Genomic DNA, 25,646 nt, shown 5'->3' with positions numbered 1-25,646 from the left:
GAGAGGAAAATAAAAGCTATGTTATTTTTTTAATTATTGAAATAGTCTGGCTTATTGCCAATGAGCAATAAGTTAATATTTAAAGCCGTGACTGTTTGTCTTAGAGGGAGAAATTTACTACACAAATCAAGTCTGATGCAATACAATTAGTTTACAGAAGTGCAAGCATGTCCTTGTTTTCCAGAACAGAGTTGAAACAGGTAAGTGCTAGCAGTTTCATAGTTTCAAAGTCTTTCTTTCAAGTATGTTCCTTTTCTCTCCAGGTTTGTCCATCTAGCTTCTCGTAACAGCACTCATTTGTGTTCTTCTTGCTGTCTGCTGATTTCCCAGTTGTCTTCTTTTTCCTGTATTCACATTTTGCAAAACAGTCCCATGCTCCCCACCTTCATGTTAATTATATGGAAATCTCTCAGGGCAAATGGCTTAATTCTAGCCCAACTCTACTATACAGCTAACTGCCATGGGCAGTTACTCTGGTTGTCTTCATAAAGAGATTTAATTGCTCCTTTTATGTAGCCTGAAACTTTAGCTAGGTCTAGGATTACCTGTAGTCCGAGATCAACTTGCTTGCAACTATTACTACCTCCTAGCATGAACCACTGTATTATAAAGTACAGAGACATAAATAATGAAAACACAGCCTAGTTTGAGTTGGGATCATGTGTTTCTCTCACCACCATGAAAGCCACTGGGGTTACTGCACTGGGGCATGCCGACTGGGCTTCCTCATACGGACTTTGTCATCAGGTCACATTGTTCTTACACAGCCTTCAATTACAGATGTATTTCGCTCTACCCTTTGGTGTAAAAGAGAAGTAAGTCTCGTGGCATCATTTATTTATTTATTTGTTTGTTTGTTTGTTTGTTTGTTTATTTTTGTGTCAGAGTCCCTCAGAGCGGCCACTGACGGCTGCAAACAGGCTCTTGAGCTCAGAAGTGGCCCCACCTACAAGGTCTAGAGATTCAAGCCAGTGGTTCTTGGCTGAAAGGACAGGGACTTCCTCTGTTCCCACAGAGGAGGGCCATGGGATTTCTCCTGCCTTCACTCTGTTTAGTTTTAAGCTGTTCTGGGATGAGGCTTTACAACTTAGTTCAGAAACTGCATGAAACCATGCAGTTTAGAGTGTTTTATACAGCATGAAGCTGAGCCCAGATCTGGTAGTTAGAGGCTGCTGTGAGGTCTGGAGTGCCTCCAACAGGGGAAGTTCAAGATGAAACCCAGCAGATGCAGCTCAAAGAAAGGAAGTGTGAAGTCACTTGGCTGAACTATGAATAAGTCACATTTTGCTGTGACAGTGGCAACTGTTAGGATCCCTCATTGATCCCTTCCAACTTGGGATATTCTATGATTCCATGAACTTATTTTGATCAGTAGAGTAGTTATGTGACACAACAGAGTGAAAAGTATAGTCCTGCATGGTGTGGTATGTTTTGTGGCTAAATAATATATTTAAATATGTGACATTTGCAACATAAGTTTGCTTCAGATTACAAACCACAAATCTAGTGTTTGTAACAAGTTCAATGTGATTGAGAAGAGTCTGCGTTCATTAAGCAGACCTATATGGTAAGAGCTCACCTATGGTAGTTACTAACACAGCTGGAGCCTTATACAGAGCAAGCAATAGTCACAGCACTGATGTGCTGCAAGCTTAGTCATCACAGTAAGCTATTTACAAATTTGAACACTTGTTCTTCCTAACTTTTGAGGAACTGCCTGGCTGTATGGCAGTTTTGAATGCCAAAGTTTCTTACAGTATGATGTGCGTAGGGAACACATGCATATGATTAAAGGTTCACGTGAATCTGGAAATATGAAAAAAAGAAGTCTAGTTGAGCCCTAAAGTGAAGTAAGTGAATTCCTCTTGTGAATAGTTTAGCAACAGTGAGAGAAGTCAGAGCCAACTACAGACATTTTTAGTACTCCCCAGGCAGGGTGTCACACTGCACATCATCATGGCAGCAAGCATGGCAGGAAGAAGTGGGCTGTGACTAAGAGTCTCCTTGTTTGTTTCACATCTTCATCACTTAACTAGGTTTACTTTTTTTTTCTTTTCTTTTCTTTTGTGGGGAGAGGAGGAGGAAGATTAGTTTTCAGCTGAATGAACTTTCCCATTGCCTTATTGACCACAGAGCTTCTCAAGTTCCCCTGTCAGTACAAGAGAAGTGGGATGAAAGAGATGCTGGTGAAGTACAAGATGTGAAATACCTAAATTCAGGTCCTCCTTGAGCCCATGTGCAAGTATGCAATAAAACAGTCCTTGCACCAGAAAGCTTACAGGCTAATGTTAAGAAACTTAAGAAATGAGAGAGAGGGTGGAAGGGGTGAAAGAAAAGTTGTGGAAACAAATAAAATTACATCACAGGGCTTCTCTGCACTACTGCAATTCAGAGAAATAAGACAGAAGAGGTAAAAGGGTGTAATAAAAAGGAATGTAATAGCAATGCAGCTGCTTTTATAAAAACAAAACAGAACTTTGAAATCTTTAAACAGGTGTATATCACTATGCAATTATGAACAAAACCATGTGAAAGAGCAATTTTTAAGTCCAGAATAATGTTTCTGTTTTTTTTTCTTGGTTACTGGTATTGCCTCTGTCCCATCTGTGCTGGCTTTTCCCAGTTAATTCCTCGTTTTGAATGAACACATTACACAAACTGCTGTTCCATCACAAGAGGGGGCTGTTTTCTAATGTGATTGAAAGTGCTTCAGTTTGGATTTAATAAGCTCCTCTAGAAAGCAAAAAAAAAAAAAAAAAAAGGCAGGAAACAGATGTTTATAGTTCTTGCTTTTTTCCCCTTATCTGCTGTACGAGATGTCACTTCCATTCAGGTTATCAGAAAAAGAATTAAAGGCGATTTGTGTTTGTAACTGGAAGGGCTGGAGGAGTAATGAATTATATGGCTTTTCAAGTGTCATTCCTACCAATCATACTCCAAAAGTGAAAAAAAAATCAAATAGATAAAGTTATAATGTATTTCTAGCCTCAGTGAGAACAGAAAAGTGAGTTGTTTATACTTCTTTATTTAGCTCAGATGAGAGCACTGTGCTTATCAGACAGGCAGAACTTCCTGCTCTGCATTTAATGATGTGCCCTGGTTAGACTTTTTCCAATAAGGTTTCAAAAACTTTGCATGATGTTGTCTTAAGGCAATAGAAACTGGACTCTCCTCTGTGTTTCATTCAATTCTGAATTAGGCAGATTTCTACCTAACCACCAGCCCAGCTCTATCATCCGCTAAAGATGCTGCAGTTCAATTTAGTTGATTTTGCTGTGTTAATGCCTGACTGGCTGGAAACACCGAGGTAGTCAATGGGAAAAACTACCTTTACTGAGTATGTCCCATCAGCATTAGCCCAGAGGAGATATAAATTTGTAAGCATTATTCATTCAGCACCCCTTACTTCTTATACAGTTTAGTCCACCTCTGTAGCTTAAGACAAAGTATTGTTTCAGGCTTTGCCCTGATTTTTATAGTTTTGTTCCTATGATTTCTCAATGAAGGTAAGAGGACTTGCTCTCATAAGGTTTGCATTTTCAGGCTGTAAATAATTATGAGGTTAACATAGCCCTGGAATACACTTCATTTTTTTCTTGTGATATCAAGTCCATATTGCCATTTCTCGAGACCAGTATTCTCTCTTTTATTTTGTCTATTCATTAAAACAGAGCACATCGATCTATTGCAAAAGAAAGCCTGCAAAGAGATGCTAATTAATAGCAACTAGCACTGTGTGATTAATATGGATGAAGAGATCTTTTTTTCTTGATAAATGTGGAGATGACTAGATATTAAATCAAGGGTATGATAGTAACTGTTTTATGAAAATAAAATGTATTAATTACTCACAAAACTACACCTTATCTTTCACAATGCTTCATCTACCAGAACTGATTTCCGTGCTGTAAAGTATTTGTTATGAGCTCTGCATTCAGATCTATTCAGCAGCCCTTTAAACATGGGCTGAATTCACCCTATTGATGCTGAGAGCTGATAGGGGGGGGGAATATCTATCCAGTAGAGAAGATACACCAGGATATGGACATGGGACCTGTCCTCTACCTCCTCTTCTATAGGTGAGCAACTTAGACAAGAAGTTAGCATGTGTCAGGGAGAATTCATAAGCAGGATAGCAAAACCCCTTCCTCTCAAAATCAATTAATGGTACCAGTGTGGAGCCATCAGTGCAAATGAAGAAACTCCAGGAAACCAGCAAGGAGGATGCAGATGGCACTGCCACATCCCATCCTCTGGCAGCAGCCCTGTTTGTGGAGTCTGGAGGGAGGTGTGGCCTGGCATACAGCAGCAGCTGTGCTGCCTTCTGCTAGTCCTCATGGGCCGAGGCTACCTAAGTAAGTTTTTGGCCTAGAGAAGCACACGTATGCAAAAGGAAAGAGATTGGGTCCTCTGATATCTATTCTTATTTTCATATACGTAAATTAACACTGTAGATATGGTTTGAACACTTGTGTAAACTTTATTTGTAATTCAGAAACATGGCACTCAGCAGGAGAGACCATGCAGGACTATATACAAGCTGAGAAGTTCTTTCCTATACTCTGTTCCTTCCTATAGTCTTTAATTAAAAGTGTCCCTAATTTCTAAATATTCTGTGCAGCGTGCTGATTTGGGGCCGAGTCACAGGATGGGAAATGTCTCCTTCCATGTGAATGCGTGCAACCACTGGCAGAGCTGGACAGCTTAGATTTGCATCTACGTTTAAAAACAAGGAGTGACATAAAGAGATTACTCTGTCTCAGATTATCTGGTCTCAACAGTGAGGATTATTTCATTTTGTTTCCCCATACAGCCTCCACCACAGCGGGCTTTTGAAGCAGTGTGGTTACTGAGTACTGATAATCAAATAATGAAAGCCAAAGGCAGAGGAAGTGGTTAGGTAGCCGTTGTTCCTCTGCCAAATTTTGGCCTTGGTTGCTGGAGGCGCTTGTCCAAATCAATGGGAACTTTGTATCCACGTTCAAGGGCGAAAGGTGGCCTTTTGCCAATGCTTTGGAATAGTGGCTGTTTCGTTTTTCTCTTGGATTGCATCGCACTTCAACGCCTGTAACCCATCCAGCAAGACGAAGGTGTACTTCACAATGGCAGGTCTCCTGCTGCCAACTGGAAGTTTGAGGCCCAATTCTTCCACTTCTATTCACGTCAGAAAGTCTGCTATCCCTGACACTGAAATCAGTAGAAAATGACGACATAAAAATCTGTGGTTCTTAACGACTACTGAAAACAGATGTCCTTAGGAAAGGAAAGTATAAATGCTCCCTGAGAAAACATTCAGTATTTCAGCAGTGATTTTTAAATTATTGTCCTGCTGGACAGTGGGGAGAATTTGCTTTTAAAACAACAGAAAGAAACTAGGTATTAAATTGCCCAGATGTCAGCCTTTAACAAAATGAGTCAATCAGTGGCAACAAGGCATATGCGTAGTGAAACATCAAGTAAGATGAGTAAGTTGTACGAGCTCTCATTAACGTTAAATAAAATGTCTGTGTTTCTCATTAGGTCTTAATATAGATTGAGTAAGAAAGGATTTCAGTCTCAGGAGACATGAATGAAAGAATTTCTATAACAGGAAGACTGTACAGGCACAAACAAAGGCAGATATAGCAGGGCTTATGCAATATGCTCAAGCTAAGAAATAAAAATACACCTCATCAGCATGAGAATAAAAGTGAATACTGATAATGCTCAAAGGTCATCACCATCAAATCTCTGGCTTCTTTATTACAAAAAATTAAAAATAAATAAAAAAGCCATGAGTTCCATAGAATCAGAGTGGGGAAGGCATAAATATTAATAGATGAGGACGACTTCTAAATGGACATGGTGGCAGGTGACAGAAGTTTGGACAGCCTGTGACTTTTAGGCAGGATCCCCCCCTTCCCACTTGATTTTATGGATATGGATACCAAGGCTTGACAATAGGACTATGTGACATTCAGACATTTGTCTGCATCCAAAAAATGCTGATAGAAGTTCTGACTAATGACAGTTTATGGCTGATGGCCTGATAATGCTTGGGACCTTACTGGGAGCTATGAATAGTCATGATACTTTTTCTTCGCTAAACTCTCATCCAACTGTCACTGCATTTGCTTTGCTACTCTCAGTTGCTTTTGTAGGGTGTTTTGGTTTGCTGTGTTCAGTCAGGTGTATGTTAAAGTTCCTGTCTCCATCCTTAAGTATAATTCTCTTGGGCTTTCTTGTTTATGTAACTTGGATTCAATCTCTCCTGGCCTGCTTATCTCTTGGACCAGACTATAGCATGATAACATTCATCTGCAGCTTTTAATAAGTAGTATGCTTCCTTACTGGTGAAGTTTAGGAGAGGTTGCTCAAGTTTCTGCTCTAAAATCTGTTGTGGTTTAGCCCGGCAGGTGGCTGATCTCCACACAGTCTTTTGCTCACTCTTCCTGTTCACAGTGGGATGCGGAAGAGAATCAAAAGGGAAAAAAACAAAGTAGAGCTCATGGGTTGGGATAAAACTATTTCCTAAGAGAAAGGGAAAAGGATAATAATTATGAAAAATATATATGTGAATGTGTATAAGAAGTGATGCACAAGCAATTGCTCACCACCCCATGACTGGTGCTCAGCTAGGCCCCCGAGCAGCTGAAGAGAGTGAGATGAACTCCCACTCCTTTCAAAACTCTCCTTCCACGTGATGTCATATGGTATGGGATAACCCTTTGGCCCTTTTAAGTCGGTTGTCCTGATTCTGTCCCCTCCCAGCCCTTACTTAGCATGAGCTGAGAAACCAGAAAGGCCATGGCTCAGTACAACACTGCTGAGCGATAACTATAAACATTGATGTGTTATCAGCATTGTTTTTCTCTTGGAACCAAAACATAGCACCATACCAGACATTCTGAAGAAAGAGTCCCAGCTGAAAACAAGACAAAATCTCATCTGTTCAAGCCAGAATCCTGGTGCTAGGTCCTACAGCATGCAGGGCTGTGAGCTGCATTTTTAGTGCTTTTCTAAGCTGTATGTGGAAGCAATGACAGCAAAAGAATTTGGATGCCGTTCTTTTAATTTATTTAAACTCAGGATACCTGCAAATAATCATGAATTAGACTACAAAAGAAAAATGCCTCAGTAGTAGATATTTTATAATATTTTGAAATGAGTCAATTTACCTAAGTGTGTAATTCTAGAATTTATCAGAAACCAGGACAAAATGTGCAGTAAAAGTGCACTAAAGCAGGAGCTTTAACATGGAAACAAGAAACTCTGATAGCTTGTGACATAGGAAGAAAATTCTTTTGAAAAGTCAGGGAACACTGAGAAATGCCTTTGGGAACATGAGAGAATCAAACCTATCTCTTGCCTCTTCCTCTTAGAAACTCATCTGCTTGCATTGCCATTGCAAAGAAAGTGATGACATTATTTGACCAGCACTGAACGGAGAAGCAAAGGGGCATTTTAAAAGCACATTTAAGCAGTTTCCTGTAAGAGAGATGGCCACTTCTAACTGATATTCTCTAACATGCAGCAATGACCATGAGGCAATGTTCATCCAAAACGAGGGACTCTTGCACTCTTGGCAGTTCTGAGTGACTTCTGGTTCTGTTCAGTAGCACTTAGTCAACATCACCTTCAGCAGCATCAGTAGCAACAGTTAACACAGCTGCAAACACAACGATTCACAAGCTGCTTTTGTTTACTGTCAAAACCCCATTAAGTGCAGTCAAGGAAACTGTTTTTAAATAGACTTGAATTTGCACAGGAGAAAGAGGATACGTGACAAAGATCGTTATTTCTTGTATTCTGATTATAAATGGAAAGAAGAAAGTGCAGCTAGGAGCAGGTAAGATGGATCATACTTTATTCTCCTGCAGAATAGGGGGGGAGCAATTCTAGTAGCAGTATTTCTTTTTATGTTTCTAGCTTGATTGCGGCTTAAGGGAAGATGCTTTAGAAAGTCTTTTTTTCCCACAAGCAGTAAATACGTAAGTGTATACATTCAGCTTGTATATATTTACACACTAAAAAGATGTAGTGCTTCTTTCCTTGGGAACTATTCAACACAGGTTCTGACCCAGAACCCATTTTTAATTTACCTTGGTGGCTTTTGTTCTCCAAGAAAAAAAGAAATGCGGGAAATCTTCCTTTGAAATAAATAACACCTCATTGGAAATTGTTAGTTGTCTTGAAACCTTCTTATGCATAAAATACTTGGGTTTTTAACTAGTTCCTGACAGGTCAATAATATTACAACAGGATACAATGTTGTATTCCAACTAGTCATGCTATGGCAGGAAATGTTATCTTTAAGTCTAGTACTAACTCACTCAGAAAGAAGGACGCTCCATTTCATTGACTCAACAATTGCAGAGAATTAAGACTATCTGAAAACTACCTTATGAGTAAGGTAAGTAAAAGTAAGTATTTGTATGACTTAATGAGCTATCTGATATTCAGCATCAAAAGATTTCCTGTACATCTGGCCTTCCTGGCACATTCCTCTGCTCACATAGCCTAGCCCAGAAGCCATCTGTATCACTCTTATATCACTCTCAAACACACGATCTCCAGTCCTTCAAACAATGGTCCCTTATAATTAAATAAAAGAAATAATAAAAACTACAAAATGTAAATCTAGAAGTGAGCATGTTAACTCAAACTAACGCCATAACTTCAGCAAGTGAGTTGTTCTCAAGTTTTCTGATTCCTTTTCAGGGTTTCAAAATGTATTATTATTGGCATCATTTTGCATACATCTGTACTACCCTCACATCATGGGTTTTAATTGAATCAGAACAGAATTCAAGCCTATTTCTATGATTAGCATTGTTCTCCTATATATATTTTCCTTCTGGCCACTGTAAAGGAGGGCCAGAAGCTAGAATCAAAGCAGCCTCTCTTCGATTCAGAACTTTTATTACATTTGAATTTTTAATGATGAGATGAAGGGTAGATAAAATTTGCTAGTCAAGACAGAAAAAACAAAACACATTATGTACTGCATCAGTGGAGCACAAAGGCTGTGTAACAATGCAAAACACAGCTTTGCCTGCATTAAGGAGCAAATACCGAGCCTAGTTCATCTTTTTGTAATGTTCCAGACTTATACCTTTAGAAGGAGCTTAAGAAGCAGCAAATATACTGACAATATTCCATATTTGCAATTCTTCTATGCGCTATGAATCATTTTTGCCAAAATGACCCTAAGAATAGATGCTTCTCTTCTACAGTAACATCCTACAATCCTCTCTTTTTCTTCTCTCTTTCTTTCTTTGAGTAATTTCATTTGCAAGCATAAATACTGATATTTTATTTGAATAATTTGAAATTGAATCTGTTTTCTTCATTCTTCTATGCTTATCATTGGAAAGTTGTACTGGGTTTATTCAATATTGCATTATTCATAACACTTGCAGTGTATTTATGAATAAATCTTTACCTTATGATCTTTACATTCAAGGCTGAATTAGATTTGTTCTAGTTAATATGAAGAACAGCTTTCAGATGAGCCTTTTTCAATACTAGTAAACTATTTTACTAGCTTTTCAAGGTCAAAATATGGACACAGAACTGCGACTGTGTGGTTTTTTGACTTGTAAACAAGATGCTTACCACTATTACGAATTCTTTCTTCTAGAAGGACAGTATGTCCTGTGGGAAGTTTCCTACTGAAGATCTCAGCTGAACGGAGGAACATGGCTTCTACTGCTGAGCCCTTCAGCAAAGCAATCTGATCTTCATGGTCAAGGGTTTGGAAACCTGGGGAGACATTAGAGATAAGTAAGGCATCAGCAGAAAAGTTCCCACTACTTTCTGTCCTGAACTTCTCAAACATGAGATGCTACACATCTGTGTAACCTTGATGCTGGTGTTGGCTTACTTGACAAGTGCAGAGGCTGAAACTCAGATTCCACAAAATAACAACACAAGCTCAGTCCTCACCAAAGCCAAGCAGGCAGCATTTGTGGAAACTTTAAATTCCAGGCCTTTGCCTTTTCCTCAGCATGAGGCCATTTGGCTTGCAAAAAAATCTGGTAGGGCTTTTTTCCTCTTATCAAACTACTATCATGTTTCTAGTTCATAGTCTTGATTCCTCTCAGGTGTTTACACGCACACATAACCCTGTGCTTGACCAGTGATTGCATTCAACCAGAGCAGCACGTAGCATATTGAATTCTTTCTTTTGTGCCATTAAGGAGTTGTCTTAGCACCTCTCAGCTGATATTGCTATATTTTTCTTTGCTTAATTTGTACCCCATTCATGTCCTGTGAGCCAGTATTCCTGTTAGCATTAAAAAAAGTTAAAGCTGTGGTATTGGCCTTTGAAGCAAGTCTGTAACGCACAGAAAAAGTCAAGATCATGGGAATGTCAGGAGAATAATGTTTTTTCTACAGCTAGGCATTTCACTGCACCTTCCTTAAAAAAACGAAGGGCCTGAAGAATCTCTTCAAGGGTATCTCCATTCAAGGCTTCAAGGCTGAGTGTAGAGAAAGGAGCTGGAATCCTTTCCAGATGGAGACTGGCTTTGAATGGTGGGCAAGTGCTCAGTGCTGGTGAGAAAGCACCTGCAAACACTGCTTCCTGGCAAAGAAGGGGTGAGACTTGTCTCACAAGGAATCTGTACCATGCCTAACATTCAATCCTGGGGTAACATCCACTTAGTAGTTGAAATGAATAATAATATTAGAACTCAGGTTTTAAGTGTTTGTCCATAACACACAATGCAAGGTCCATAAATATTGGTGTCTCCAACTAGGCAAACTTGTTTAGCATCCACAGTTCACGGCTGAAACACTTTTCCAGAAAGGCAGCAAACTGAGCAAAGCAGTCTTGCCAGTGTTAGTGGTAATTCACAGGCAGACTATTTGGCATTGCACTGGTATATGAAAATAAAGTCTCTCTAGAGATATCACCCCTTCTCTGAACATTTTGTTTTCCAATAGGCAGAAAGTGCCACATCTCAGAGTGACAGAATTTGAATTATTCAAAATATTCTCTGCAGAGCACAAAGCCCCTTTTCTTCAGACTTCAGATGTCTGAAGAATGCATGTGTCAGAGGAGGTGGCATTTTGCTATAGCATTCAAAATATACACAACAATCAAATGGCAACTGAAAGCACCTAAGTTTTGAAATAACAAAATGTGGCCCAGCAGACTGGATATACCTGGTAGTTTTTTAGTGAATTCCACAAGAACCTGTACATGACTGGTAGCCATTTCTGTTAAAATCAGAAAATTTCCTTCAGCACTGAATTCCTCATGTAACTGTTAGAAATCAGAACAAAAAAATCCTGTTAATATCCATCAGCGCTTCACATTTAAAGACATAAAACACAAGAATTATTGGAGTGGGCCAGGCAGGAGGCCTATCTAACCCTGTGATTTGTCTTCAGCCATTCACAAATCAGGTATTTTGGAAGGTGTTGTAACAAATAAAATATGTAGGAAGTGTCCTTTCCCTTGTATATCGGTCTCAGTTTCAATGTCTAGCAGTCAATGATCTAGGCACTTCCTGACCTAGAAGTTACATGTGCACCACAATATTTAATTTTAAATTGTAAAATGAAAACTGTCAAAATATCTTTTATGCCTTGTGTTAAAGAAGAGTTGGCTATTTCCCAATCTTTTACCATCTTAGCATGATAACTGGAAGTTTTTAAATGGAAAACAGAATTTCTAGAGGGTGGGAAGGAAAAAAAAAAGAAAAAGGAACAAAAACCTGAAAGATCCTGGGAATTTGGAACACTAAACTGAAATATATTTAAGCATCTAGGCTGGTAACTTTAAAGAAAGAAAGCTTGGTTATATGTCAAACTCAAATCACTGTCTGTATTGATAATGCAAAAAAAACCCAAAGCTCCAATCAGCAAAAATTAGATTTGAGCATAAAGGTGTATTTTAAAAGAATAGAAAGCTTTTTCTTGGCATTTAGTTTTCATAAACAAAGATGTAGTATAATTAATGACTGAATGTTTAAACATTCACAGCATGTTTAAACTTATACCCATAGCCTACTTAATCCTCTGCCCCTTCATCCACAACTCAAGAATTAATTAATCAATGCACTTACCAGCTTTTTTGACACCTCCTGAGGTATTTGTTGTTTGCTGTATGAATCCATGATGTAATCAAGAAGGTTCTGCTGTTCTGGGGTAAATTCTACTTTCTCCTATACTGGCAAAAACAAAAAGCCCATCATGAAATGCAGTTATGTAGAAGTGACCCAGCATCACTTGTTTTAGGCAAAAGATATACATCTATTTCTCACACCTGGACATCAAGCAGAGTAGGTTTGCTTGTCACCAAGAGACACTGGATTTCTACAGAAGCCAAGAGGAGAGGTGTTTCAGGTTTCTAAACAGCTTTGTGTGGTTTAATATTAGAAATACAGGAATGATTCACAACTAACCAGGTGTGCTCAAACTTCAATACCACACCTCACTGTATGTGAAGTATACCAGACATGTATAACAGAAGATATATTTCATGGCTTTTGTGGAAGCTTTACTGAGTTTTGACTAAAGATACCAGAACTACTGTACACAAGGCATTTTACTGACTGGAGTGAGAGATGGATTTTTAGTTGATGCAGACAGCTCCACAGAGTTTATGAGTACTTATTCACTGTACTAACCACATGTAGCTAAAAAGCCCACTACTATTGCAAGAATTTTATTACCCTATACATTTTAGTTGTAGATGTCACTTGCTTCATGTCATGGCCTTCATTATCTTCATTGACTGTCTGATCTGGGAGCTGTTTCACATTTTTCCGTAGCCTTTTTGACTTGCATTGTATTTCTGTTAACAGACCTGGAATACATAATACAATAGATTTTGGATATATGTATGCTTTAGGCATTGACTAGATGCATAAACATGCCTATGAATGCCCTTTATGCTAACAAACACACTTACCTGTACAGACCATTTCCTGAACATGCGTGATGTGAATCTAATGAGACATACAAGTATATACCAATGAGTAGCCCAGCCCAATAGGAACCCATCTGCAGAGGAAAAGAGTTGGTGCTGCACAGCACCAGTTGGTGCCCAGCATCTGCACAGTGTTCATATCAAGGGGATTGCTTTGGATAACCTCTAAAATGGTCTTACAGACAGCGTGTGATGGGACTGTGCTGGAGTATGTCTTTAGTTCAGTTTCATCCAAGAGAAAACCCTTTATTGTGCTCCAGGATGCAAACCAATGCGCAGTAAATGAGGGCGATTGTAAGACTGTCTCATTTGATCCAAAACAGTAATCAAGATGCAGCTGTTCTTACACAAAGGGCTGTGGATTTTTTCAATAATCTTTAAGCCGTGTTATGGCTGTAGTGCAGCTTCTTTGTAAAGTTCTTTTAGAAGAGGACTCCCAGGCTTCAGCCATTAGTGTCAGTATACAGATAGACCAGCAGCTGAAAATTTAGGCCCAGAAGTAACTGAGGCTGGCAAATATAGCTGAAAAAATGTATTAATTTAAATTGTTACCCAGTTGTTCTTGATAGTTTGCATTTCTTTGTCTTAGAAGACTGGATAAAACCGCAGTTTTACTCTAGGGTTTCATTTGCCTGAATGAAAGAATATTTGCATTGGTGTATTTTGTTTTAGACTACATTTCAGTCCTTTGAACCAGGGAGCATCCCTATATGGATGTCATAAAAACTAACAACTTGCTTGTGTAACAAAAGAAAGGGACAATATGTACCCTAAGCAACCAGTGGAAGATGGCCAAAAAGCACAAATGAAAAAGTAAACTGTTAAGTATCCATCTAAAAATAAACCTATCACCATAGGGCTTTTATTCAAGCATCCTTCCCATTCTTCACCTTTGAAAATGAACTCATTCAGTGAGTGTATGATGGCAGAGGAAGATACCATGAAAACAGTGAATTTCGTTGTGAATGTTTTTAATTTCCTGTTTAAGCACTATATAAAATAACCTACCTGAACTGCTGAGAGAAGAGGAAATTTACATGATTAAAATAAGACCTGCAAATAATACCTTGAAAGGGGGGAATAGGAATGATGGAGATAATAATTGGTATTGAGCCATGTAATTTGTGCTGCTGCACAGCATCACAGATTTCTTTTTCTAAATGATAATACTTGATACATCCTTTGGCAGTGCTAATGGGCTTGCACCATTTTCCACCAGTTTAAGATCTAGCCTGCTGCCTTCCTAAGGAAAACGTGGCTTACTTTTGCCTTAAGCAGCTAAGACTAGATTTTTCTAAGCTTCCTGTTACTGACATCTTATTCTGGCTCCAACTAAGTTAATTGGAAAACTCAAGTGAGAGACAGGACTTTACTTTTTATCTCAGAGCTAGCTGGCTTTCAATGGTTATTAAATGGTTATTAAATTCTAGGAAGAGTAGCATAATCTGGGTCTTTCCTAGGTAGTCATTTCCTACAAGAAACATGCAGTTTGTAACAAAACCGCATGAAGCAATTGAAACTGATGGTGAGCAATTTTGATCTTTCATGTATAAAGGGCAGGAGCAGGATTATTGAGTAGCCATACCATAAATGTTTATAAGACTTTACCTCCTTATTCATTGGAAAAAAGGAATCCACAGTCCTTGTAATTACAATCCTACAAAATGAGTAAGTGAAACGGTGAAACAAAGTTCAAGGTTGCCTTTTATTTCCTAGTCACTTTTTTCAAATAAATGCTCTGTACTCCTAGAAGCTTCATGTTTTACTGTTCTGGATTGCCCTGAACTAAAAGCAATTATACAGCACACTCCTACTTAAAAGCCATTAAATAGTACCTTGCAAAACATCCTCATTGCAGTGCATTAGAGCACGCTTATGTTTAAGTCATGAGCGACACAAGATACCCAGTGTTTCCATTGCAGAGAGAGAGTCAAATGGCAGTGCCACTCACTAGCTTTTATTTCACATGTGCCAATTTGTGAAAATGATCAGCCAGCTTAAAACTTTCATGTGTGCCCAGTCGGTATTATTTACGATGACCTATTTTTTTCAGAGATCGCTTGTTTTTCTACTGAGTCACTCAGGCTATTTTAAACCCTACAAATGTTGGAACAATGGATCTGGGATCAGCACCACAGGGGGGTCATTTCCCTTTGACGTGGAGGGACCCATTGAGTGCTGTCATCACAGTGGTGGTGTCTGTTCATATATTTACATATTGCACAAGAATATGTCATATCACAGAATCTCAGTAGCCTGTTCAATCTGCAGAATGGAAGATTAATTACACTATGCTGGCAATGCATTCCAAACACTGATGGAACTTATTGTTTCTCACAAAACCAACAGTTAATATAGCATCTTCTGATCAGATTGAGGGATGGAAGTATATTAAAAATTCCAAGTAGATTAATTTCCTGTATGAACCTAAATTGGTTTCACACATATGTGTATGCTAAAATGACTGGAGCCGTCAAGAAAAATAAATTGCTGCCCTGTTCATAGAAGGCAGAAGAGCAGATATTTACAGGCTATTTTTAAGAGCTAGCTTGAAAATATATTTTACTGAAAATGCTTCATGTATGCTTAAAGTTGCACTCCAGTATGTCTGTTCTAAACTGGCCAATGTAAAGCTTAATGAAATTTATAAGCTGTCAGCCTAAACAGAGTATTCTCTTTAAATGAAACATTATTAAAGTCCATCTGCTTCATCTCTGGAGCCAGTCCTACTTATGTATCTATATGAGGGCAAGAAAATCCATAGTGCCACTCACAAAGTAAATGAGACTATAAAAAAGGGCCAGCCCTCAGCAGTCTTAACCTGATTGCTGGGTGGGGTCTGGGAACATACACTTGGCAAGCCCATAGAAACTGCCTGCTCATGGCAGTCTTCCTCTTTTCTGAAAAATGGCGTTGTTTGAATGCCAGCATTAGGACTTGGTTAGCAAGAACTGGACAGGGAGAGGACCAGAAAGAGCAACAAGAGGAAGCACCGGGACTTTTCCTGCTCTGCCTCCCATAGAACTGCAGACTCCTCACTGCCAGAGACTTGCTCCCTCCAAGCACCTTTCCCTCCCACTCACCTACTGAAGGACAGCCTTTCCTTCATCATTTGCTCAGCTCTTATACCTCTGTGCCCCTGACAACCAAATCCTGTTCCTTATAAATGTGCTCGCCTTTTTCAATGGGATTTGATGCACAATTACAGCATCATCTTTATTTCACTTTCCATCCTCCAGACTGTATCTTTTATAAGTTTATTATTAAGACCAGCTCAATTAAACAAATACAGTATTTGGTGTGTTCTCTGCTCACTCTGACTGTATGATGCAAATACCTGTATACATACATTCAGCCAACATGCCCATTTGCTTGCATTTCCTTAGACGGCACTCTTGGCACTTCCTCCTCATGTACATGTCCATCTCACAGTTGCCTCCATTTTTACACTTGTACACTGCATTTTTTGTGATGCTTCTTCTGAAGAACCCTGCACAACACAACAGTGACATAGATTAAAGAAAACTCTCAAAGCAGCAAATAACAAAGATGAAGAGCACCTCCATATGGGTTTTCTGAACGACACAGGTTCTGCTGCACTGCAGGTTTCTTTTGGTGCCTGGGTGATTAAATTCTTGCTGTTTGCATTGAGAATAATATCAAACTTGTGTAATTTAATAAATGAGCATGTTAGATCACGTGTCCACATTAGAAATTAGCCCCAAGTAAGGCCCTGCAACTGCTGACCTTGAGAAAATTCAGACCCAAATCTGTAACCTGCCAGGAGCAGGCTGACCACCTGCTGTAGGAGTGATAGCATACATACTGGTGAAAAAAAAATACCAGCCTGTTAAGTCTCTTGAGGTACAGGATGCACAGGAAGAGAGATGAATAACTGGTTATACTTCCCCCAGCTCCTGCTTGCTGCAGAAGCTCCACATACTGGTCTACTTGCCCATTCCAGGTCTAGCAAAGAAGTTGTACCATATCCACCTATTGTACGTGAGGCCTCCTCACCTGTTAACAAGATACCTCATTCCCTTTCCCTACACACTGTCCCCTGATGAACTAAGCACTTACCTGATTTCAACTACACAAGCACTTGAATTGATATCATCACTGGATTCACACAGAAGTTGCACAGCAGTTACTGCAAAACAGAATTCATCCCAGAGGTCTACAAGGACTTACTTGACTCAATCTGTAGAAATCTACTACTCTTTGCTGCCTAGCACAGCTGTGTGTGAGGAACCGTGGGGAAAATGCGCAGTGCTCAAGATATGTAATTTTTTTACAGTAAGACAGTCATCACAAAAACATCAGAGTCTTTGCAGCCAATCACGACTTCAATGTTTCCTGAATTTTTAGTGTGACTCACTGTGCCATCACAATCATTTGAAGTTATCCTTCATATGGCAGGCTATCTAGCATCACCTGCAGAGGGAATTAACTACCTTTGTCATTGCAGGGAAAGCTGATTCTTCTCCTCACCTGAGGGCAGGCTTTTGAGGTAGACTTCTGGGAGCTAATCCTGATACATCACTGATTTATAGTGCAATTGAAACTGGAGCTCTGCGTAAATTTACTGTAACCAGAACTATTCACAAAACTTTTGCTTTCCTCTTGCCCGTGGCCAGCACAATAAATATGCCATTGTTTTCTGGCCTGACACTTTTGTGCAATACCAGAGGCACCAAATAAGATCCAGTCTCCCACACTCAAATTGCAGGGCAAATTTAGATGTGATTCTGAATTTTTGTCCATTGGAAGATTTGTCTGTGTGTTTTCAGACTGTGTGGAGCTAGGATAATATGCTGCTGAATCTGAGCAAGGTAACATTGTCAGATGACAATTTCCCAATTTTGGCCCAAGTTTCTATAGCTGTGTCATCTCTTCGAAGCACCAGTACGTAGCTTTGAGTTAAACTATCCTGGTCACTAAAAAATCGAGCGTTTCTCTAAATCTGCTTTATTTCCTGCTTGAAATAGCTTTCATTCTTGGCTTCTTTTCAGATAAATATATTTGACTGGCATCAGTCTCTTTTGAAATGCAGATTGCTTAGAACCCTCTGCAGCCCTAGGCATTATTTTTATTCATCATTTGCACTGTGTTTAATACATTACCATTTAACGCTCAGGGAAGGAAGAGAAAGGCCTGGATTTAAGCTGTTGGTTCTCAATGTCAGTTAAAAGCAACTATTTGTTAAATTTAAAACCTGTAATTTGCGATAAGTATTAATTAGTAGTAAATATTAAAAAGCTCTGTTCAAATATTTATGACACTTTAAGTCCAATTTTTCACTCACGCTCTCTGCTAGTTTGCTTTCTCTCGAGGGAGCAAAGGAAAAGAGCCTTAGTAAATGAGTGTTTAAAAAACATGAAAGAACGAGAAAGGATCGAAAAGCAGGGATACAAAAAGGTAGAAGCCAATAGGACTCAAATATTTACTCTTAAAAGAAAAGCAGAATTATATGGAATAAGAAAGTAAATACTTTTTTTTTTTTTTTTTTTTTTTACAAAAAGTAGTTTTACTCCTATTCTCATTGCAGTTTTATCACGAAGTGACTCTTGAATCATTTTCTTCTCGAATAGACTTCACAGTTCATTTTGAAATAAACATTTTGGTACAAGTAATTATTTAATACATTGTCTTTACTAATAATTACAAATAAATTTATATTGCTTGAAGCATTTTATGCACAATCTCCGATACCAGGCAGCTTTTTACAAAAATATGGAGAAATGGCATCTGTTAGAATAATGAAGGGGCAGCCCTCAAAAGCTGAAGGCTTTCCTGGCACAGTCTAACTTTGATATGATCTTACCAAATTACAAAAATCTCACGTTGGCTGGAATTGCTGACTCTGCTTTGTTCTCTCAGCTAGTAATGAATATAATTAATTATGGCTAGAGCTGCTCCAGTGTTACCGATCCTAATTTTTCCTAAGGAAATTATAAACACCAAGGGAAGATAGCAGTTAAAAACAAAGATGAAAGCTTTGTAAGTATCTCAGTTTGCCATCCTGGTGTTTAATTGTTCCGGGTATCTCAATCTAAAACATTTTCACAGTGTCAGACTACCAGGACATGCTGCGACACTCCCACCACCCATGCCCACATGGTGGGTATGAATCTGAGAAGATTAGAGTAGCACTTCATTTCACAGGAAGTATGCTCGGTCCGAAATAAGAATCATTGAGCATCATCAACAATGCTTTGAAGAGTGCCAAAACTCATGTTGTTCTATGTAAGGGGAATTCACAACCAGCTTTCCTCTCAGCAAACATGCTCAGTAGCTTCACTGAACAAACACAATACTGCATCACACTTGTTCCGCAGCATCTCAAAATGGCCGTCAAAGCCCAGTATCACTATGCAGATTAAACTGTTCCTAGTGTTTATTATCTTATTTATGAAATGGCCTAGCGTATTTTTTCAAAGATGTGTTTCAATTGGCTGTTTTAAAAATGCCTTTAGGAGCTTTGATGTCTGCCTGCAAAGATTATCTCAGAAATGGCCTCTAGAGGAGCAGGCTTTAAAGCATGGTACAATGGTCCTTATAATGAAATGTTGCCTGTGAACTGTCTTATCCTTTATGGACCACAATTGTAATGCTAGTATTATTGTAGAGCAAGGCAGTATCTTCAAAACTGATGTGCTAGAGGTGAGAGAAACATCAATAAATCCTCTTATTTAATTTAGTTTCTATTTTTATAGTGCTAGAGGCAACTATCCTATGAGAGCAAATGTTTTATCTGCTTTTATATAATATGTAAAATAATAATTAAATAATTAATAAATATTTCTTAGTGGATGTTCACGTATTGAAAAAAAATAATATAGAAATTTATAATTCAATCCATGTCTTTAGACTGCTATTCTCATGAGGGATGATAAGTAAGATCTTAATATTGCTCTACTCAAGAAAGAAGAATGGGGAGTGTTGCTGAATGCACTATCCAATAAAGTAATAATGGTAAAAAAAATCACATATTCATCAGAGAACTGAGTCCCTTATAACTATGTGCTAAGTGTCTGACTTTGAACCAGAATCTTCACAGCATCATTGGAGCAGGGGCACAGCAGGGCAGGCACTAGGCCTGCAGAAAGAGATCTGTGTATTATTCAGAACACTCAATGAGCACAGTTAACAGTCTTGTCACTGAAAAGAAGAGCTAATCCCGTGCTCAGATATGAGATGTGTGAAGTAATCCTACTACACTGATAAGAGTGAAACTGTCTTACCAAGCCCAGTTTTGGTCAATGTGTCTTGAGGTAATAGATAGCAATGTGAAAAATTCCACAGAGCCAGAATGATCAGAGGTCTAGAAAAGACCATATTCTCTTCATGTTGTAAAAGAGAATTACTGTCCTCAGCACATCTTTTTCCTGAATCAGCTGTTATTTTAACGGCCTCTCAAGTTTATTGTAGAAATTGAATACATCATCTTTAATTCAACTTTTACTATGTTTGATCAAGGGTACTATTTCTCCTAATTGATGTTGCAGTCATGAAATAGAGAGAAAACATAAAATAAATTATCCCAATAAACCAGTATAATTATAATTATGCAGAATGATTCAAACGGAATCAGTAGAGATGAACACATATTGCTTGTGTATTTACCTGATGGCTTTAACTCCTAAAGACATTTTTTAAACACTTTAGAGTTTGTAATTATAAATCTTTCAAATATATACTAAGTCATTTCATAACTGAAATAATAAACAGCAGGAACAGCTACCTAACAAAATAAATGTATCATGACTTGGAATCTTCACATTAAAACTGAATATAAATTGGGTTTATAAAGACAGCATTAGTATAAGTTACTTATTTTATTTTATTTTTACTTTGAGATTACTCACTCAGGCAGCAGAAAGAAACCAATCTCTTATTTATTGGAATTATTCAGATAAACTATATGACTTTTAATTGTATTTATGTTTACAGTGTTGGACCACTGAGGTCTGTTTTGCCCTCAGAAATGAATCTTCAAGAGGTAGAGCAAAACCTAAAAGCACTTCAAAGTCCACCCTCAATGACAGTGAGCTCCACATTAAGATTAGTATCCATTTTCATACTGGAGCCTTTATCCATGGAACAGAAACCTTAATTAAACACTTATTCACAAAATAGGATGAAAAACTGAGGGATTTTTCATCCTACCTTGCACTGTGGCCTCATCACAGAGTAACCATCTTAAGGTACAATAGTTGTTCCACCAGAATGTCTTTGTTTCCTCTGCTGAAATATCTGGCAATAATGTCTTCAATAATGGCAATGATTTTCTGTATTCCCTTTATCCTGACAGATTTGTGAATACTGTTCCCCTAGGAAGTAAGATATTTAGGCTGCAAATGCAACCTGAAAAAGTTCTCTTTCTAGGGATAGAGGCTGTTTCTAAAAACACACCTGGAATTAGAAAGGTTAATTCATTTAACAAGCCTAAAGACACACTGCTTATACACTGGGAGCTGAAGGAAGGGGGTTCTTTGGGAACATATTGGTGATGGGGGCTGACACCTTTCACTTCCTTTCAACACGCACTACATACGGACTGAAGTCACAGCTGATTTCTAGGGCAGCCTAGCACAGAGATAGATCCTAAGGGGTGTCCATGGGTTTGGCTCTTTCCATAGGAGCAGGCTGGGTTCAGTAGCCACTGAGACAGCAAAGCCAGGCTGACAGGCACTGAATGGAAGCTGGTCTTCAGCTTAATGGAACCTAATGATGGCTCAAGAGTTGCAGGCTGGCCAACTGTGTTCTATATTCATGGCAAAATGGATTTGTAGGTAGAAGATGTTGACAGTTGGTCTTGGGAAAAATCCAGAATAATATATATCAAATCCAAATTTAAATTTTTACAATACTTAATAACTTGGACAAAAAATATAAAGAAAAAAAAGAAAAGAAAAGCTGATACTGCTATACTTAACAGTCAAGTAGTATTCTGTAACTGATTTTTTCTTACCTTTGCATCCTTCACAAGTGAGAGCATTGTAGTGGTACCCAGAGGCTTTGTCACCACAGACCACACAGAGCTCTTCTCCTTTCATTCTTCCCGTGGAGTGGCCCAGTCTAGGCTTTTTGGCTGCAGGGATATCCATTATCTCTGTCTCTCTTGTGAAAAAGGTCTCTGAGGGTATTCTCCTGAGCTCGTACATCCCAGGGGAATACCATTCCTCATGCTGTGGAGGGTAGAAGCCCAGGTTGGAGTAATAAGGTGGTGATGAAATCTGAGGCTGAACTTGGGGAAATGGCACACTGTTGTACTGTGTGTAAGGTGAAACATCTGCCTCTTGCACTGGAGAACTCATTGGCTCTGAAAGAATGCCTGGAAAATAATGAACAAAGAAAGAAGAAACCCAAAACACAAATTATTACTACTGTGAAAAGACGATTATCAGAGAAGTTTCCACTTCCTCAGACATCCATCTCAAAAGCAACATGGCATAATCACAAAGACTGCATGGTCTGCATGTATATCTTGCAAGATGTTTTCAAATCAGCCACTCTCAGATACTCCTTTATTAGTGGTGGAATGTCACACACTGCCATTCACATAAAAAAAATGGAAAGATACCATGTAGCTAGTAATATAAATGCTCAATTTATGAGAAGGAGTAATTATACCACAAATAAATTAGTAACCTGAATTAAGATTCACAGTAGAATAAAAGAAATCCAAGTAAAAGTAAAAAATCCTATGGTATTGATGAAAGCTAGATCAAGACACAAAATATCGTGTTAATTTCTATATAATTCTGAATGAATACAGTGTGATGGAAAAGCTGCATTGGGGAAAGACAAGAGAGAGACTTAATTATGAGACTAAGTACATGAAATAAACTTTCAAGAAAATTCTGAAAGGGGGCAGTAAGACTGCAAGGAAGAAGTAGGGAAGATATTCCTGATGTAAGTGACAAAATGGGACCTTCCCAGCAGCCAGCCAGCCCCTGCAGCCCAGTCCCCAATCTCTACAAGCCTATGGGACTTAGAGCACTGGTCCACTTCTCATGGGCACACCTCCCTAGCCTGCACTATTCACCTTTGAGCCAACAATGAACTTGATAATGGTGAATGAGATAGGACAAAGAATGGCATCATTTCCTGTAATAGTCTGTGAAGTTGGTATCAGCAAAGTACCTGGAGGCTACCTTACTTTGTTCAATGAATTACAGGTTCACATTCTGCTGGTCTTATTCAAAATACCAACAACTTAGATCTCATTTTTGCAATAACACAAGCGGAATTACATCTAACAGTCCTTAGATGATATAAGTAAAAGGAAGCCCATGTCAACCAGATGAAAAGGCTAATTAAAGTTATTTGCAAACTGCTCTATATTTTCTGTTGGAAAGTTACATCTTGCTATTTCATTAGAACACTGACACTGCTCCTCCATTAATTCCAAGAAGATAATTCAACAAAAATAGCGTATGTTACTGGAGAGATGCCCAGTCCCACTCTTATTGAAGTCAACAGCAGAATTTACAAGGAAATCATAGATAAGAGTTTGTTGGTGACCATTACTTAACTGTGCTTCTAAAGCACTCAGAGAAAGCTTTTTCTGACAAAATCAATTCCTGGAAAGTCTCCTTCACTTCTGAGGAATCAGAAACAATGAAGAAATGCTAATAGCGAAGAATGAACATTCTGTAATGACAGCTAGGAAGAAAAATCTGTAGCAGATTTTTCCCTCTCCTTTGTCTCTCTTTGGTTAGTGACAGAAACTATCCTTTGCTTTTCAACAACTTTTTCACCTTCAAGGTCCCACTCTTGCTGTGCAGCCTTCTGCCCCTCCTACTTAATTGTGCTGCAAAAGTGATACAACTGGTTTGGATTTGGCTGAATGCTGTATTGTCCACAGCACATCTTTGCCAATAGCAAATGTGGAGGTTCAAGTTCAAGAATAAACAGAAATACACAAGCCTAAAAGAGAGTGATGGTGCTATTTACTGTTAACAATTAGTTTGGTTATTGTTTCGTTTTGTTCTTCCAGAAGATGCCAAGACCCACATATTGCACTAGTGTGTAGCATATTGCACTGGTGTTTAGCAGAATGTATGCCCCAAGCCCAAATTTATTCCCTTCAAATAAATAACACGGACATCTGGAGACCTGAGAGAAAGCATTGACATCTTCTACAGAAGAGCCTGGAGATGAAGGCAGAGCTTTGTGTGTCAAAACTAAACTGTCACTGCAGTGATACCTGTCAGCTGCAGTGGTGACAGAAGGTGTTAAAGGTATAAACAGCAATCATTTAATGCTGAGCTTTGCTGTTCAGTATGAAATTCTAATGCAAGGAAAGGCCTCACCACTACAGGTTTAATGAGTAGGTGGTCTTTAATTTTATTTCCAGTGTGTTGAGAATGCTGCCCTTTGAGATTGTTCACAGTACTTTATGCACAAAAGCAGTGTTAATTTAATGGCAAGACACACATTCATACAACTCATTCAGTCTCTTTGGAAAGGAATCTGTTCACCATGGAAACCTAAGCTGTTGTTTCCTAGTTAGGAATTGTTGACTAAGTTTCCTAAAAGAAAGTGGAAGATTCCAAAATGAAAACAAAGAAACTGTTGATTTTCATCTTTATGCCATCCACCGGAAATTCCACAAAAGCTCTTTATCTCTTGAACTGCTTGGAAGGCAACATTCCTTCCACAGCAGAAAATCATCCCTGGCCTTATTAAAACTCAGGGCTGCAAAAGAACTGCAGCATATGCTGAGACAACACTAAGCAATTATTTAAAGCAGTGTTTGCATTACAGATGTTTACAGAAATCTCCATAATTATTAATTGTATTCTACTGCTGAAGGACACAAAAAACATCAGTCTATAATGTGAAATACAAAAGAAAGAGAGATGAAGACTTTCAGCTAAATCTTATTCACAGTTAGAACAGTGGAATGAAAAAGGGAGAACTGCGTCAAGAGAGACCAAGAGAACACAATCTTGTTTTCTGTAAAGCCAGTTTGCAGTTAAAATTCTGGAAGTATGCAGATAGCTCACTGATGGAGACCAAAGTGATTTTTAAGGATATTTAGTTAAAGCGTAGGCTTTTCTGCTTCAGCTTAAGGCTTCATTGTTATTATTATTATTAAGTTGACCTGATTTGTCTAGTTTGAAGAGCTTTGATGGGTACTTCTGTTTGATCCTTAGAAATCAGCAGACTTGTGCTGAGATGTCTTTACCCAAAGCAGATCAACAACTGCTGCTGAATGGTTATTATTCCACAAAATCATCAGTAAGGCTTGAATTAAACACTGCAAGACAAAAATTAGTTATTTAACATTTTTCCTAAAAGTATTTGTCTAAAAATGTAGAGGTCTTCCATAAAGACAATTTAAAAATGAAACTCTCATTCTTTAGTTGAAATGTCCTTTTATTCTGAAATATTTTCTTTAAAAATAAGAAGGTTGAAACAGAAACCAACTGCTTTGAAGTTAGCAGGATGAAGAATTTCTTTGGCCTGAACCAAAACATGTCGTCCGAGCAGTGTTCCCCAGCCAGCAGTGTGCACAGAGCTTCTCACAAAGGCTGCAGGGATTCTGCTCTCAGAAGCATACAGTGCACTGCTCTGTCTTGTGTGACCTTTTAAAATCACAGCAACTTTGAGAATTATGCTTTGCAAACTACATGCGAGTCTAAAACAAGTAGTTTCTTATCGCAAAAGAAACCAATCCTAATCTTATCTTGCAAACCAGAATGCACATATG

The 25,646-nt window shown here is 38.5% G+C and overlaps 1 protein-coding gene across 12 annotated transcripts in view; it reads right to left on the bottom strand.

Annotated features, from left to right (window-relative positions):
• NR1H4 (nuclear receptor subfamily 1 group H member 4) overlaps nt 1–25,646 on the bottom strand; it is a 51,697-nt gene that overhangs the window by 2,239 nt on the left and 23,812 nt on the right. For 5 of the 12 annotated variants that reach the window (XM_046937991.1, XM_046938017.1, NM_001396910.1 and 2 more), the window contains 6 exons: nt 21,897–22,259; nt 16,260–16,412; nt 12,666–12,799; nt 12,057–12,155; nt 11,152–11,251; nt 9,598–9,744 (listed from right to left, as the gene is read on the bottom strand). In XM_046937991.1, the coding sequence (XP_046793947.1) occupies nt 9,598–9,744; nt 11,152–11,251; nt 12,057–12,155; nt 12,666–12,799; nt 16,260–16,412; nt 21,897–22,259 (996 nt within the window). Of the gene's footprint in view, nt 1–4; nt 7,649–9,597; nt 9,745–11,151; nt 11,252–12,056; nt 12,156–12,665; nt 12,800–16,259; nt 16,413–21,896; nt 22,260–25,646 lie in introns of those variants that run through there. The other 7 variants (XM_046938081.1, XM_046938098.1, NM_204113.3 and 4 more) reach the window with 2 other exon arrangements.

Source organism: Gallus gallus, chromosome 1 (genome assembly GCF_016699485.2).
Source record: "Gallus gallus isolate bGalGal1 chromosome 1, bGalGal1.mat.broiler.GRCg7b, whole genome shotgun sequence".
Classification (NCBI taxonomy): Eukaryota; Metazoa; Chordata; class Aves; order Galliformes; family Phasianidae; genus Gallus; species Gallus gallus.
This window is presented reverse-complemented; position numbering and strand designations above follow the sequence as displayed.